At 49.5% G+C, this 15,839-nt stretch overlaps 1 protein-coding gene across 3 annotated transcripts in view; it reads left to right on the plus strand.

Moving 5' to 3' along the window:
- Nucleotides 1–1,338: 1,338 nt before the first annotated feature.
- The window catches only part of Nek6 (NIMA related kinase 6), an 86,076-nt gene continuing 71,575 nt past the window's right edge, over nt 1,339–15,839 (plus strand). Inside the window, exon 1 of one of the 3 annotated variants that reach the window (XM_052182412.1) lies at nt 1,339–1,480. In XM_052182412.1, coding sequence (XP_052038372.1) covers nt 1,417–1,480 — 64 coding nt within the window. In that variant the 5' untranslated portion in view covers nt 1,339–1,416. Of the gene's footprint in view, nt 1,481–13,109; nt 13,233–15,370; nt 15,393–15,839 lie in introns of those variants that run through there. The other 2 variants (XM_052182414.1, XM_052182416.1) reach the window with 2 other exon arrangements.

A 15,839-nucleotide genomic window follows, 5' to 3' on the forward strand; every position in this document is an offset into this window, starting at 1 on the left:
TGCACACACACGTACAGGAATGTGATTGGACCAGCTGAAGGGAGCTATAGAGATGGGCTAAGTGGAGAAAACCAGCTTGGTCTCTCCCAGTATTCCTATTCTCTCTGGTCCCTTAACTGTAGCATTTCTTCCTCCTAGGTGTGGGGCAGGATGCTTCCTACACAAGGTCATTGATAGACCCTCCTTAGGGCTCTCTTACCCAGAGAGGCAGGAGTGGCATTTTGAGTTTTAGGGCTGGCATTGTGTGTGTGGGGTGTCTGGTTTCTAGGCCTATCCTGGGGGGCGGGGAAGAGGAATGCTAGAGTCTCTGTTTTGTCTTGGATGAGGAGAGGGTGAAAGACAGGAAGCAGAAGGTTCCAATGAAAGTTTGCTTATGAGCCATTCCTTTTGGGATATTATTTTTCATGGGATATGTCAGGAAGAGAGGAAGAAAATAACAAAATAGATTCAAGTGCCTGCCTTCACCTCGCAAGTGCTGTGAACTCTTCTGGCACATTCTGTTGTAGGATCCAAATCCGGGCCCTCACGACTCTTTCAACTGAGCCCAGGGGGAGTCTCAAATGGTTTAGGTGACATATGTCAGATGTGTCATTGCACACAGATGATGAACCAACACTGTCATAGAAACTTCTGGAGTCTGGATGCCCCCGGTATATGATATCTGTTTGGTGATGGTGACTAGGGTCTGCCTGAGTCTAGGCTCCATTCTTCAGAGTGACTGGTGTGGGCCAGGAAGACAGGTGCAACCAAGGGGTTTTAGGAAGAACACAGGGGGACTGATGAAGGTCCTGGGATACAGTGTGGGTCTGACACAGCTTTCAGCCTGTGTCTCATCTTCCTAGTAACACATAAGCTTCCCATCAGCTCAGGAAAACTCAGGGTACTTAGTAATGTGGTGTTCAGGTCCATCATAAACTCTACTTGTTTTACAGGCTGTGTGACTCTGAGTTGGGCATAAGCCTTCTCTGGGCCCACAGTCTCCTTGCAGTAGCAGGGTGCCTGCCGAGCTCTCCCTTGGAAATGAGCCATGCCCCTTGCAGATCCTCTCCTGTTGGCCACCCTGGCTGGGCATGGCAGGAAACCCCGGTGCTTCTGTCTTGGACACAGCTGCATGTGAAGCCCAGCTCTGGGATACACTGGGTGCTGAGCTTTGCAGAGTTGCTCAATGCCTGTCCTCACTGCCTGGTAAGATTGGTGCTGTGTACCCTGAAGGAAAACACGCCAGAGATGAGACATAAAAGTGGTAACACGTGCTTGTACTTCCTCTGATGCACTGTGTAACATCTGAGGTCAGCGGGTGTCACGGATTGTCCTCCCAGGGTCCCGTGAACATTAAAGTGTCTCCATAAGCAATAAGTAGTCATGAGCTTGGCTGTCTGGACAAGCGTGAATGGACGACCCTGGTAACTGACTTGAATGTCTGAAATGAAGATGGAGAGACAGATACGGAGGCTGTTGGGAAGAAGCATGAGCAGGAGTGGTGAGTAAGGAGTGTCTTGGGCAGGAGGGTACCATGTGACCAGCCTGCTTTTGGAAGTCTTCTGTGGAATATGCTGACAGGCTCTCACCTACTGTGTCTCCCCGATGTGACTTTGCTGCAGCTAGGGTCTGCACTGGGGTGGGGTGACTTCTTAGGACCCATACCTCTTCTTGTGGTTTTCCTAGTTTGGGAACATCCTGCTGAGCCTGGGTTTTGCAGGTTGCCAGAAAGGCTTTACTACCATTCTCAAAAGGCTTTTAGCCTAAACAAGTAATAGGCTCAGTAGATGTCTGGGTCCTTGACTAATGAGAGAGAAAGTTCTTGTTCTGGGACCTGGTCTGCTATTGTTCCTGGACACCTAAACCAACCATCTCCTTCTTGCTGCTCGACTGGCCTAAGCTGTCCTGCCTCCCACACCTCTCCATGCAGAATTTCTCACCTTTCGAAGTACATTCAAGAAGACCTCCAGCCTGCACACTGGTTTTTCTTTCTCTTCCTCCCTACTGGGGGCTGGACTCGGCTGCAGCTGGTTGGGATTGGAGGACTCTCCCCAGACTTGCTCTGCAAGGCCTCTCAACACACTGTTGTAGGCAGAGTCTGCATTCCTTTACCCTTAATGCCTCCTCTGAGAACAAGGAGAAACCTGAGCCTTCTATCCACTGTTGAGCAGAAGAGGTGGGCAGGGCTGTGTAGAGGACCTCAGTTCTGCCTTCCCTAAGAATTGAAATCTAAGGCCTCCCTTCCCTGTTTGGCTGCTAGCGCGTTGAAGTCAGGGAACCAAACGTTGGCCTTTATTAAACCCACCTAAGGAGAGGGAACTGCAAGAGGAAAGAAATTATCACTGATCTAAAAGGTTCAGCAATTTTCCTATACCCACTCAGTGCAAAGATCTTTCCACCCAGGCTTCTAAGGCAGTCAGAGGTGTACATTTTCTAGTTTAAGGCTACAGAGCAAGGAAGAGAAAGTAGTTCAAATCCATGTTGGTTTTGCACCACTCAACTCTTAAGTTCCTATGCCCCAGGTGCAGCCGAAGTCATCCACTGTGTGCTGCAACTCTGTTCTGCTCGGTGTGGCCTATCCTCCAGCAGCAGCTATTCGTCAGGTTGATGTGAGCCCACGCTCCTCTACACACTGGGATCAGGAGCAGAGGCAGGAGCTCAGTGGTAAAGTGGGTGGCTAGTGCATGCAGGGCATGGCTTCAGTCCTCAGCCCAACCCTTTCTGCTATCGTTTAGAAAACAGAGTCCTTCTGTACAGATTTGTTAATTTTGAAGAAGGCAGAGTGTGCAGGCTGGTTCTGTGTGTTGACTTGACACAAGCTAGAGTCATCAGAGAGGAAGGAGCCTCAGTTGAGGAGATGCCTCCATGAGATTCAGCGGCAAGGCAATTTCTCAATTAGTGATCAATGCGGGGGAAACCCATAGTGGATGGTGCCATCCCTGGGCTGGTGGTCCTGGGTTCTATAAGAAATCAGGCTGAGGAAAGCATGGGAAGCAAGCTTCCCATGACTCCTCCATGGTCTCTGCATCAGCTCCTGCCTCCAGGTTCCTGCCCTGTTTGATTTCCTATCCTGATTTCCTTTGATGATGAACAGCGACTCAGAAGTAAAAGCAAATGCATTCTTTCCTCCCCAACATGCTTTTTTGTTCATGAGGTTTCATCGCCACAGTAGAAACCCTAACTAAGGCACAGAGGTTGGGAGGCGGCCACAGAACAGGGCATTTGAGGATTCTGGGCAGGCTGACTACCTTCCTCTGCCCTGGGGGTGCAGGGGACAGAGGTACCCTACTCTTTCCTTTCATAAGGTTAACAGTCAATTTTTCACAATAGCAGACAGACCAAGAGACAGCAGGACAAATCTATAGAGGTATCATTTCACAGAATATAAGGCTAAAAAAAATCATACGAGCACTCAACTTTACAGATATCTGAACAGATAGGTAATACTGAGTTAATTAAATGAGATAAACACAGATGATGAAGAGACTGGATTATGACGAGTACAGACCTTGATATTAGTGTTATTTTCTGCTAAATATGGGCTTAGTATTATTGGGGGGGGGGTCTGAAAATGACATCCTCAAAACAGAGGCCTTAGCCACAAACTACTGCTTGATGCTCTCTTAGCCTCTCTTGAGTGCTGGGGTTACAGGGGTGGGCATCATGCCCATCTAGACAAAAGAATCTTGAAGGGGAGATGGCTTAGTTGTAAAAATGCTTTCCTTGTCAGTGGGAAGGCCTGGGTTGGATTCCCTGTGAAAATGCTAGGTGTGATGGTGTGTACTCATAACTATTGGAGAGGCAGAAACAGGAGGATCTCAGAGTCTCCGGATAGATCCTAGGCAGCTGAGGAGCCCTGCCTGGGCCAAGAGCAGGCCCTGTCTCTTGCTTTGTCACACAAGACAAGCTGTGGGAGGTAGACTCTCTCTTCTCCTAAGAGGACCATGGAAACCAGATATTCCTTTTTAACAACGCCATTAGAACCTCTCCATCTCTCTCTTTGGAACTAGCTGTTAAGACACCTTGTCTGATAGTAAATCACACAATCCTCATTCCTGAGGCATCCTGCTCCACACTCAGGAGGAAAGAATGCTAGGAAAGGCCTACAGGAATCTGAACCAACAGGCTGAGCTGGGTCCGACGCTCTGCAGATAGACTTTAGTCCCATCCTGACTCTGTCCATTGCCATCTGAAAGTGGACTTTTGTCTGAGTCCACGTGGTCATCTGTACTACACCAATCTGAGAATAAAAAACGACTTGAGTGGATAAAATGGCTCGGCAGGTAAAGATGCCTGTTGCCAAGCCCCAGGATCCATATACTGGAAAGAGAGAACTGACTCCACAAAGCAGTCTCTAGACAGACAGACAGATGACAGACAGACACAAATAAATAAATAAATTAAGTAAATAGTAGCTTGTCCTGGGTCTTTGAGTCTTCCATCTGAAGGTGTCTGTGTCATATAAAACTAGGACAAACACATTTGTTGTCCTTTTCCCTCATTAATCTTCCTCTGCCCTAGGGTATCAGCTGAGACCCTTTATGATCGTTCTGGAAGGGATTGAGATGTTTTTTCCTGGGGTAGCCTCCCCCGATCCCAGCCTTTCTCAACCTGGTAAAGAACACGTTCTCACTTTCCAGGTCCTGATGAAGGGTGAAGGAACTGGCTTCAGGTCACATCACCAGGAACTAGGAAGCTGGACTCTGCACTCCCTCCAGAGTCTGGGTTTCTAGCTAGACTCTCAGCTCCAGTTCTGCCCAGAGGCGTCGTTACAGTATTACGGTATGCAGCTCCAGGCTGCAGGAAGAATGTGCAGGGCTAAACAGCTGCCTGTCCCAGGGCTCTGCTGAGCAACTCCGCTCAGAGCCACAGGCTCTGGCTCGCAGCCACCCCGTGCTTAGGCCCGCCCCCTCCATCTTCAGCCTCTGAAGCTCTCAGGCTCACCACTTCTTCTTCAGAGTGAGCATGTGCTACCTTAGCCTTTCCGGAGAAGTCACCCCAAAACGGCCAGGTGCGCAGAACACCCATGGGACATGGGAAAGGGTTTTCAGTCATGATGAGGAGTTCAACTGATAGCTTCCCCTTGGCATTAGGATGTTGCTTTGGGGCTGCAAGAGGAAAGTGGCAACTCTAAGACAACCATAAGCCCTTCCTAATCTGGCCTTTAAGACTCCAGGCCTTGGGCTAGAGAGTTGGCTCAGTGGTTAAGAGTACTTGTTGCTCTTGCAGAGGACCGGGATTCCAATTCTAGCACCCACATGGCAGCCCACACTATCTGTAATTTCAGTCCCAGGGGATCTGATGCCCACTTCCGTCCACCTTGGGCACCCGGTGCACATACACCCATGCAGGCAAAATACTCATACTCATAAAATAAGAAAATAAATATATACACAAAAAAAAAAAGACTCCAGACCTCAGTTGGGCATGGTGGTTTACGTCTGTAATCACACCACTCAGAAGGCAGAGGCAGGAGGAATGAGTTCAAGGCTAGTCAGGGTCACATAGTGAAATCTTGTCTTAAACAAAGACCTGTAGTCCCAGCCATCTTCTTTGCTGTGACACCTCCAACATGGCGTTGGTATGTGCTGGTGGCTGGAAAAATTGCATTCTCCCTCACCCCAGCCACACCCAGTTCCCACCAGTCCACTCGCTTCATGTTGGGGACTGGAGGACCAATGGTGTGTCACTGGCCTTACATCCAAGGGGCTCTTGCTTCCGTCTGGTCTGTGAGCAGCCAGTCTTTGGACCTTGTCCATGCAGGAAAGCCTTAGACCCAGAGCAGAGGCTCCCACAGGACATGTAGGAAGGTTACTGAGGACCCTTACTTGCTCTCAAAGCCAAAAGGACACTGGATACCCAGAGAGAACCAATCTGTATAGGACTGGCTGACCTAGTTCATTTGTCTCTTAGCCCTTCATATGTGGCCGAAATAAACAGAGTCACGCCCTATCAGATGCCCCTTCTAGAATGATGTATGCTAGGATTAGTAAAGTCAGTAAAAGCCCTATTTATAATTGCCAGATGCTGGAAAGAACCCAGGTATCCCTCAACAGAAGAGTGGATGCAAAAAATGTGGTATATCTACACAATGGAGTACTATTCAGCCATTAGAAACAATGAATTCATGAAATTCTTAGGCAAATGGATGGAGCTAGAGAACATCATACTAAGTGAGGTAACCCAGGCTCAAAAGCTGAATCATGGTATGCACTCACTAATAAGTGGTTATTAACCTAGAAAACTGGAATACCCAAAACATAATCCACACATCAAATGAGATACAAGAAGAAAGCAGGAGTGGTCCCTGGTTCTGGAAAGACTCAGTGAAACAGTATTTGGCAAAACCAGAACGGGGAACTGGGAAGGGGTGGGAGGGAGGACAGGGGAAGAGAAGGGGGCTTACGGGACTTTCGGGGAGTGGGGGGGGCTAGAAAAGGGGAAATCATTTGAAATGTAAATAAATTATATCGAATAAAAAAAAATAAAAAAATAAAAAAAATAAAGTAAAGTCAGTAAAATGCTTGTCTTGTTAGCAGGAGGACCAGAGTTAGATTCCCAGAACCCAGGTGAAAATTCTGGATGTGGAGGACATATACTTGCAATCCCGAGGGAGGCGGAGGATGAGCATCTCTGGGGCTCACTGGCTGGAGAGCCTCACCTAATTGGTGAGCTCTGGGCTAGTGAGGGGCTGCCTCAAAGGTTGTTCTCTGGTCGCCACACACGCCCTCCCACACCTCCAGATTGGATGACATGAGGTTGGCTTCTGTCCCCTCACCTAGGTATAGGTAACTACACACACTCTCCCATACTACCACACCGAATAACATGAGGATGTCCTCTGGTCTACACACACACACACACACACACACACACACACACACACACACACACACAGGCACTCAGATCAGACACCTTCCCACACCACACATTCACATTTAGAAGAAGTGTGAATTAGAACAGGGCTCACCTTACCAAGCACCAGTTTTCTTTTGTCTTCTTTTCTTTTCTTTTCTTTTCTTTTCTTTTCTTCTCTTTTCTTTTCCTTTCTTCTTTTTTTCTTTCTTTCTTTCTTTCTTTCTTTCTTTCTTTCTTTCTTTCTTTCTTTCTTTCTCTCTTTCTTTCTTTCTTTCTTTCTCTCTTTCTTTCTCTTTTTGTCTTTGTTTTTTGAGACAGAATGTCTCTGTATGGCCTTGGCTGTCCTGGAACTCACTCTGTAGACCAAGGTTGGCCTTGAACTCATAGAGAACCACCTGTTTGTTCCTCCAAGTGCTGGGATTAAAGGCATGCATCACCATGTCTGCCAGCATCAGTTGTTTTTGTTGTTGTTGTTGTTGTTCTTCTTCTTCTTCTTCTTTTGTTTTTTATTTTTTTTTTTTTTAAATCTGTGAACTTTCCTGTCCAGGACAGAAAGCCCAATTAGGGAACTTGGAGAAGGAGAAAAGCAGGTCTGAGAAGGCCCATTGTTCATTTATATTCTTACTGGACCAGCTACTATTCTATTTAATATCAAATGAAAGGTGGTGCTTTGAGTATCTGAACAGCAGCAGGTAGCACCGGTCTACCCTGAGTATGTAAGGATTTCTGGGCACACTGGATTCTGAGGCTTCCAAGGAGATTCCAGGGCCAAGGTGAACCCTTTACTACCCTTGCCCCAGGGGAGGAGAAAGACCAAGTGTCCACCCATGGCCAACATCAGAAGAGGTGTGTTCCAACGGCAATATTCTCAGCTTCAAAGGCCCATTTAAAGGGCTGGGGAAATGGCTCCGTTGGAAAAGTGCTTGCCAAGCATTCGTGCGGACCCGGGTTAGAGCCCCAGCACCCAGGCGCAAAGCCAAGGGTCATGGCAGATGCATGTGATCCCCTCACTGTGCAGCCAAGAGAGGAGAGTCTGTGCCAGCCAGCCAGCCTCACCCGTGAGCCTCAGGCCAGTGAGCGACTTTATTTCTAAAAGAAGGAAGAGGCTTAGAGCACTCACTCTAAATGCTCCGTCCACTCGTGCCGAGGACCCCAGTTAATTCCCAATACCCACAGAGTTCATAACCATCTGTAATGCCAATTCCAGGGGATCCATTACCCCTTTATAGCCTCTGTGGGCATGTAGCACACATACATGCATGCAGGAAAAACATTCATATACATAAAACTAAATTAATTTTAAAAATCAAATTCAAAGTTGACCTCTGACTTTAAGACCCAGATACACTGACTCCAGGGAGGTTCTAAAATGGCACCCCCAGACTCTTTGCCAAGCCTGTGGTCTTCTAGAAGCTGTAAAATGCATGCTCCTGCAGAGGGGCAGTGCAGCGTCGTGCCTCCAAAACTCCTGGGTCCAGATGCTGTGCAGAGGGTCCTCAAGGCAGCGCTGAGAAGGCCAGTCAAGGGTGTCCATGGAAGACTCAGTTCTCGGTGCTCAACTGGGTCCACATTATGGCTCAGCAGGATTTGAATCTGTGAGCTGAAAAGTGGGCGTGGTGGGAGTGTTTTTAATCCCAGGATCCAGACTGGAGGAGCCCTGGGCTCTTTAATTAGCCAGCCTTGCCTAACTGCAAAGTCCCTGAGATAGTAAGAGACATTGTCTTTAAAAACAACAACAAAAAATAGTCACAGGAGCAATAAGGGAGACAATGTATGGAGCAGAGACTGAAGTAAAGGCCACCCAGAGACTGACTGCCCTACCTGGGGATCCATCCTATAAACAGTCACCAAACCCCCACACTATTATGGAGGACAAGAAGTACATACCAGAAGGAGCATGCCATGGTTGTCTCCGGAGGGGCCCTGCCATAGCCTTACAAATACAGAGGCAGATGCTAGCAGCCAATCATTGGTCTGGGCTGGGGTCCCCAATGGAGGAGCTGGAGGGTGGTCTGGAGGAGCTGGAGGGGTTTACAGCCCCATGGGAAGAACAATGATATCGGTCACCCAAATGCCCCAGGACTCCCAGGGACTAAACCTTCAACCAAGGGGTACACATGGTTCCAGCCAAAAATGTGACAGAGGAATGCCTTGTTGGGCATCAGTGGGAGGAGTGGTCCTTGGTCAGGTAAAGGCTCAATAGAGGCCCATACAAAGGGAAATCGAGGCCGGGGATGTGGGAGTGGGTCGGGTGGAGGGGCATATACATGGAGGCAGGAGATGGGAGGAGGGGTTGGGGGTATTTGGGGAGGGGGGAAATCAGGAAAGGTTTTACCATTGGCGATGCAAATGAAGACTATATTCAATAAAACAACAACAAACAAGCAAAACAATAACAACAAAAACCCTAACCAGAGTGTTCCTTTTGAGGAACAACTCTCATAATGATCCTCCCAACACACACACACACACACACACACACACACACTGTAAAGGCTAAGATAGTTCAGAATAGGCTGACTACTTTACAAAGATGAACCAATGATGATGGATTGGGTAGAGGTGAGAAAATTCACATGTCCTGAATCTCCTTCATTATCAAATTTCCCAGAGTGCAAGCCTAACAGGTAGTCCTGGAAGGCAAGGTCTACAGTACTGTCTTAGAGTCACTATTGCTGTATTCAACACCATGACCAAAGCAATTCGAGGAGGGAAGAGTTTATTCAGCTTACTTGTCCACATCACAGGTCTTCACCAAACGAAGTCAGGACAGGAGCCTGGAGGCAGAGGCCATGGAGGAACACTGCTTACTGGCTTGCTCCTCATGGTCTTTCTGATCAGCCTGCTTTCTTACAGACCCCAGGACCACCAACCCAGAATGGACTGGGCCCTCCCCCTGAGTCATTAAGAAAATACGGCCTACACCCTGATCTTACTGAAGCATTTTCTCAAATGGGTCTCCCTCCTCTCCAGTGACTCTAGCTTATATGAGGCTGATATAAAGCTAGCCAGCACTAGTACTCTTGGAGACCATTTTGCCAGCTGAGATGGAGGTACTGACTACCTCCCTGGCTAGTGAGGATCCCTGCTCTTGGACACACAGATGCTGAGATGTGGAGAAGGGAGGGCCCAGAAACCCAGAAGCCCAGTTCTGCATTTGATATAACATGAGGTCCTCCAAGGGCCTCTCCAAACAGGCAGGTGTCCCCAGGGGAGGGGCTAGGGTGTCACGTACCTTTCCCCTTACCCTTGCCTTTCAGGCTGATACATGTCTCTGATTTTCCAATCAGAAGCATTTTGGGGGTAAGAAGGTTGCTGTGGATAACCACAGCAGATGGAAGGATAGAGCAAATCAGAACTACAGGCAAAACTGGCATTCTCCCACCACGATGCTGGCAAGCCCCAGCTTCTTGGGAAGCGGAAGCAGAAAGCTCGCAGGCCCATGAGTTCAAGGCCAGCCCAAGGAACATGAGACCGTGCCCTACGCCCATCAAAAACTATATAAGTAAATTCCTAAAATCCTACCACCAAGAAGCCATCCAGGAGATACTTTGCTCCCAGGATGTGACAAGGTACAGTCTGGTTCCGGTTCCCATGCCTCCCTCTCCCACACTGCCCTCCTTCCTGTCTACATTACTGCAAGGCCTCCACTCAGGATCACATCCCACCTGGAATCACACCTGTTTCCTTCTGGGAGCCGCTGTGTCTTCAGCCGCCACCCCCATTAAGGGGATAAAGAGAATAAAGGTCTCCCTCAGAGGTCACACCTCGCTGATGATTGGGCCAGCGACAGAAGATCCTAGCTGCTTCTCCAGGGAGGACACAGAGAGAGCCAAGATGGTTTCTCTTCCTCTATCGCACAGTGATAATGAAACAGCACAGCATCATCCTGAAAGTCTCCAGGGCAGACAGAGAGCCTGCCCCTCAGACCGCATTCCCAGTGTGGTTGGCAGTGGGAGGCACAGGCTAGCCTAGAGCACAGGGAGGCAGCCATGCTAAATCTGGGAGGCATTTTGCAAGTTAAGTACCTCTTTTTGGTGACTCATTTTGGGACTCACTAAAAACTCCTGTGAGTTGAAAACAAAAGTGTCCCAGGCTGAGGGACTTGTACCTCTCCCTTCTCTCTCTCCCCTGCAGAGAGATGGGTGTCACAGGGAGGGTGAGGGTCTCGGAGCTGACTAAACTTGATTTTATGTCACAGCACGTCAGCAGGGCCTGCAAACCATCTGTATGGTCCACAGCCAGAAAAGGAAGTAGGGTGTGAAGGAGGAAGGTTGGGAGCAGGGTGGGTGGACTTCTCCCACCTACCACTTAAGACTGAAGATGCCTTATTAAGCCCCACCCATCCTGTTCCTGCCTTATAGTTCGCTGGGTGTGTGGAAGTGTGTGGGCTGGGCCCCTAACCCTCTTAACACTTAAGAATGGACCGCTTGCCTACAGTCAGACCTCTAAGGTTCATCATTGGCTGTGAGACCTGGGATGTGTGTTGCTTGACCTGAGCCTCAGTTTCCTAGCAGGAAACTGAGGACAGTGCATGTATTTGTGAGCTAAGCGAGGCTGGGAAAAGTCCTTCCTAGTGGTCTGATGCTGCTCCTTAGCTGGTCTGCAGTTTGCCAGGGCGTTTTTTACAGCAGAGGGCCCAGAGAACGCAGCAGGCCTCTAAGCACACCCTCTCCTCCAAAGGTTTCAGCTCCTCAGTGGAGACCTTTGCTCTTCACTGCCTCTTAGAAAGCAGCCCCTGGTCCTCCTGCCTCCACCCTGCTTAACTTTATTTATCTTACTGTCTGCTTCCTAGAGAAACTCAGACTTCCTAGAGTAGGTGTTAAGCTTTCATTTTTAAAAACAAGTTATTCGTGTGTGCCCACACATGCCACACATATATACGACCCACAATGTATATATACACATCAGAGACAACATTTTGGTGTCAGTTCCCTCCTCCCAGAGGCAGGGACCAGCCTGGCTGCTCTGGGCTGGTGACCATGCCTTTCTTACACCAGTGTCCTAGAACCAGGTTGCCTAGCGATAAGCTACTGAAACCAGAAATCTGTCATCTGCTTCCAGTTCAACCACTAGGGACTTTGCACACAGGCCTCATTAAAGCCATCTAAGAAATGGGCACACGGGTGGCATGATGCCTCCCTCACCGCATCTGAACACCATGAGGCAGTCGGACGGAGCAGTGTGAGTTGTGTGCCTGATTACTGTGGACTCAAGTAGAGTAGGTAATTGAACACACTCAGCAGGATGCTGTCCTGTGCCCAGGCTTGTATATCCGATTAATGGACAGCCGGCAGGTGCCTGGGGACACAGACAGTCTAGAATAGTCGGAAGCAGCAATACCTGTCCCAGCCAGGAGCATCCTTCTTGAGGGGAAGTGGGAGTCACACTAATTGCTCCCCAGAGAAGCTTGGATACCCGGTGTGCATTTGGAGGACGTGTGGAGGAGGTTAGAGACAACTTGCTGGAATCCTGTACATCATGTGGGTGTAGGGGATTAAACTCAGGGCCTGCCCCAGGCCCCTAGGGTATTTGGCTGGCCCCTAGTGGAGCAGCTTACTCCTTCTAGAACCTTCTGCACACTGATGCTGGGCTGGCCTGGAGTTCCCAGGAAGGCAGTATCCCTGGGAGATACCGGCACTTTGGGGCCTACTTCTGGAATTGTACTGAGCACTAGTTGTACACTATTTGTACTATTTGTATACACTGAACAACATATATATATATATATCGTGTTATATATAGTGATAAATATTTAAAGACAGCATCTCATGTAGTCTAAGCTGGCTTGGAATTTGCTATGTAGCCAAGAATGAATGAATTTCAAACATTTCTGACTCAGCCTTCCTAGTTCAGGGATCACAGGTGCCCAATTTCCCTAGTGCTGAGATTAGAAAGCATTCTATCACCTGAACACTGAACTTCACCTCATACTGCATGCACTCTGTGGTTGGGTCAATTTCAGTCTTGTGAGGGCTGTGATAGGAGCAATGTCAGCTGATATTGATATCCACGGGTGTGGATCCACGGGTGTGGATATCCATGGGGAAGGGTCCACGAGTTGGTTACCCAGCGAGTCTGCATATTAAAAAGTCTAGAGCGCGCGCAGAGGGGGTTCAGCGGCCAGGATTTGGAGTCAGAGACTCAAGTCTTCCAACTTGGGCTGGACGATCAAGCACCCAGGCTGGAAGCGCGCCCCCGGCGCCCCCTAGCCTGCGTGGCGGCCGCGCGCACGGGCGCAGGGGGCGGCGCGGCCCCGCGGCGGGGAGGGGCGGGCGGGCGCGCGGGTGCGCGCAGAAGCGGCGGCTGAACCCGGCGGACGAGCTGCGGCCGCTGCGCCGCCAACTCGCGTGTGACCCGCGCTCCGCCCGCCGCCGAGAGAGCCGCCAGCGCCGGTGAGTAGCCTGGGACCGGCGAGGGGCGCGGGCCAGGGCGTGGGGCCGTCATCCGAGGCGTTGTGGGCGCGCGCGCGTTCCCGGGGAGTCGGCGGGTACGCCCGCAAGAGGCCGAGGTGTCCACGGCGGGCTCCATCCGCCCCGCTGCGCGGGAGTGCGTGCGTGTGCACATCAGGGGCCCCGGCTGTGAGTTTGGGGTGGACCAGTGCGGGTGTACAGGCTTGGCTTCGGTTTATCCCTTTATCGAGTGTTTACGATGGATGCCAAGGAGTACGTGTGCCCACGTGTCTGAATGTTCCCAAGTGAGTGTGTGCACACGTGCACGGGCAAAAGTGTACAAATTCTATACGAGTGTGTGTTTAGGATCCAGGCTGAGCATTCCACACAGCAGGCCATTTGTGTGTGTGATGTGCCGGCTGACCCTGTCCGGAGAGGCTGCTGGGCCGGAGTCTGTGAATCCGCAGATCCCCAGGTTCTGACTGGTGGAAGCCACTCAGCCTGGCCTTGGCAGGACTCTGCATGGCCACGCAGGCTGAGGAGGGGGCTGTGCTGGACGTGAATTGAGGTTTTCTAAATGTGTCTTAGTTCCCTGGCTTTGTTCATGGTTGTCTCGAGCTAGGCCAGATTTGGACTCTGACCCCCCCATACCTAGTTGTTAGGCCCTAGGGAGACCCAGGGCCCCAGATACTTGTCCTCTCTGCCTGCTCCTCTAAGTTAATTATATTTCCTTGATTTAACCGAACCCCAGAGGCAGTAACAAATGGGTGACAACACACTTGGGACACATCCTCTAAGGGCTGTCTGTGAACTTTTGATTGACAGTTTGTGCATGTGTGTTTGAAAGTTTTAACTGCTTTAGAGCAAACTTTAGAAAGTTTCTGTTCAGAGTTTCACTCCACTTGCAAAATACAGGTTGACTTTTTGAGGGGGAAAAATGCCCTCACAGGAGTCTGGTGTGTGTAAAAGGGCAGGTTAAAAACCCTATTGCTAATGGGAGAAGAATTTCATTGAATGGGTGCCTGACTCCCAACAGAAGAACCTTAACCGGTGAACTTTGGACATCGTCATTCAGCAAACAAAACCTGGAAGGAAACAAAAAAAGCACCCATGTTCTTTTTTTCCTCTTTGTCCTGAAAACTGGAGAAGAAAAACTATCCCCACCTTCTGGATGTGTTGAAACTGTTCCCCTCCCCCATCGTCCAGGCTCTCCCTGGATCCCCCACCCCCAAATAAAATATGCCTGTGGGGAGTGGAGGAGTGAGTCACTCTCTGGCAGAGGGCCCCACGGCAAACATTTGGGAAGGTTCTTGCCTAACTTCCCAGAAGAAAAGGCCCGGGATTTAAAATGGTCCCTGTGGTTGTGAGCCTCTGAGCCCCGTCTGCTTCAGAGATGACTACAGAAGTCATTTGCTATCTTTAAAAAAATGCCCAAGTCTTGGACTTAAGCGTTGGCCAGGATTTAGAGCTGTTCGGGTTTCCAGAAATGGAGATGCTGGCCTTCCCAGGTGGCACATGGCGTAGAAAGTGGTTGAACTGTTTGCAGAGTACCTACTGTGTGCTGAGAGTGGTTCTGGGGGTCCTTAACGCTCCTGGTATTCCACTCTGTTTTTGGGTTTGTACCCAAGGCATGTGAATCATGGAAAAATCAAACATGTGTCCCAGGCCACCAGGGAGAGGGTGGCAGCCAAAGTCCGAGCCACCTGCCTGCCTTCTAGGCCTTCCCTCTTTCCCTGGGCTCACATCTTGACATTTGACTTTCTAAGCTGCACAGCTGGGCACTGAGGCCTTGAACACTCCTGTCCTCCTCAGGACGCACCGTAAGTCAGAGGTTATTGGCTCTATTATTCAAGAAAACAGCTGCTAGCAGGGATGAGCTGACTGGCATAGTCTTAGGACAGTGGCACCGTAACCTGTGTCCCCCATTACTGAGGACATGCCCTGTGCTGGGCTTGGTGCACCAAGTTTGAAGTTATTTTTCATTTTTCCCACCAACACTGTAAGATGAGAACTGTTATGGTGTCCATTCTGTAGATGGAAACAAAACAAAACAAAGCAAAAACTGGGACACAGAGAGGCTACAGAATAGCAGCAGAGCCAGAATTTGAACTCAGACTTGTCTGGACAGAGTCTGAAGTCTTCCTGTGAACTTGTAAAGTTCAGGTAAGTTGATAAATGGCAAAGTCAGGACTTGAGTTCGTAACTCAGATTCTAGGACGGGCTTCCTTAATGTGAAACGCACTAGCTACTTTTATTGTGTTTTGCTCTTCTAGCATGTTGTAGAGCTCAGTGATTTATGACAGGCCAGGCTCTGCAGGCCTGCCTGGTTCCAGAATTTGGGGAGAGGTCCTCCCAAAGGCTACTGGGCCACCAGAGTGAAGGTAACAGTCTTTCCAAGTGCCAAGGATGGCCAAACCATTGTCAAAAGGAGAATAATATTTTTCTCCTCTTCTCTTGTTGGACCAAGGAGGGAGGTGAGGGTGGAGGACTTGGTGAGTCATTCAAGATTAGATATGGGTTATAGCTAGGTGTGGTGGCTCACGCCCATAATCGAGGCTGAGGCAGGAGGATTGCTTTGAGTTCTGGGCCAGCCTGAACTTACATGGCAAG

Source organism: Apodemus sylvaticus, chromosome 5, assembly GCF_947179515.1.
Source record: "Apodemus sylvaticus chromosome 5, mApoSyl1.1, whole genome shotgun sequence".
Taxonomy (NCBI): Eukaryota; Metazoa; Chordata; class Mammalia; order Rodentia; family Muridae; genus Apodemus; species Apodemus sylvaticus.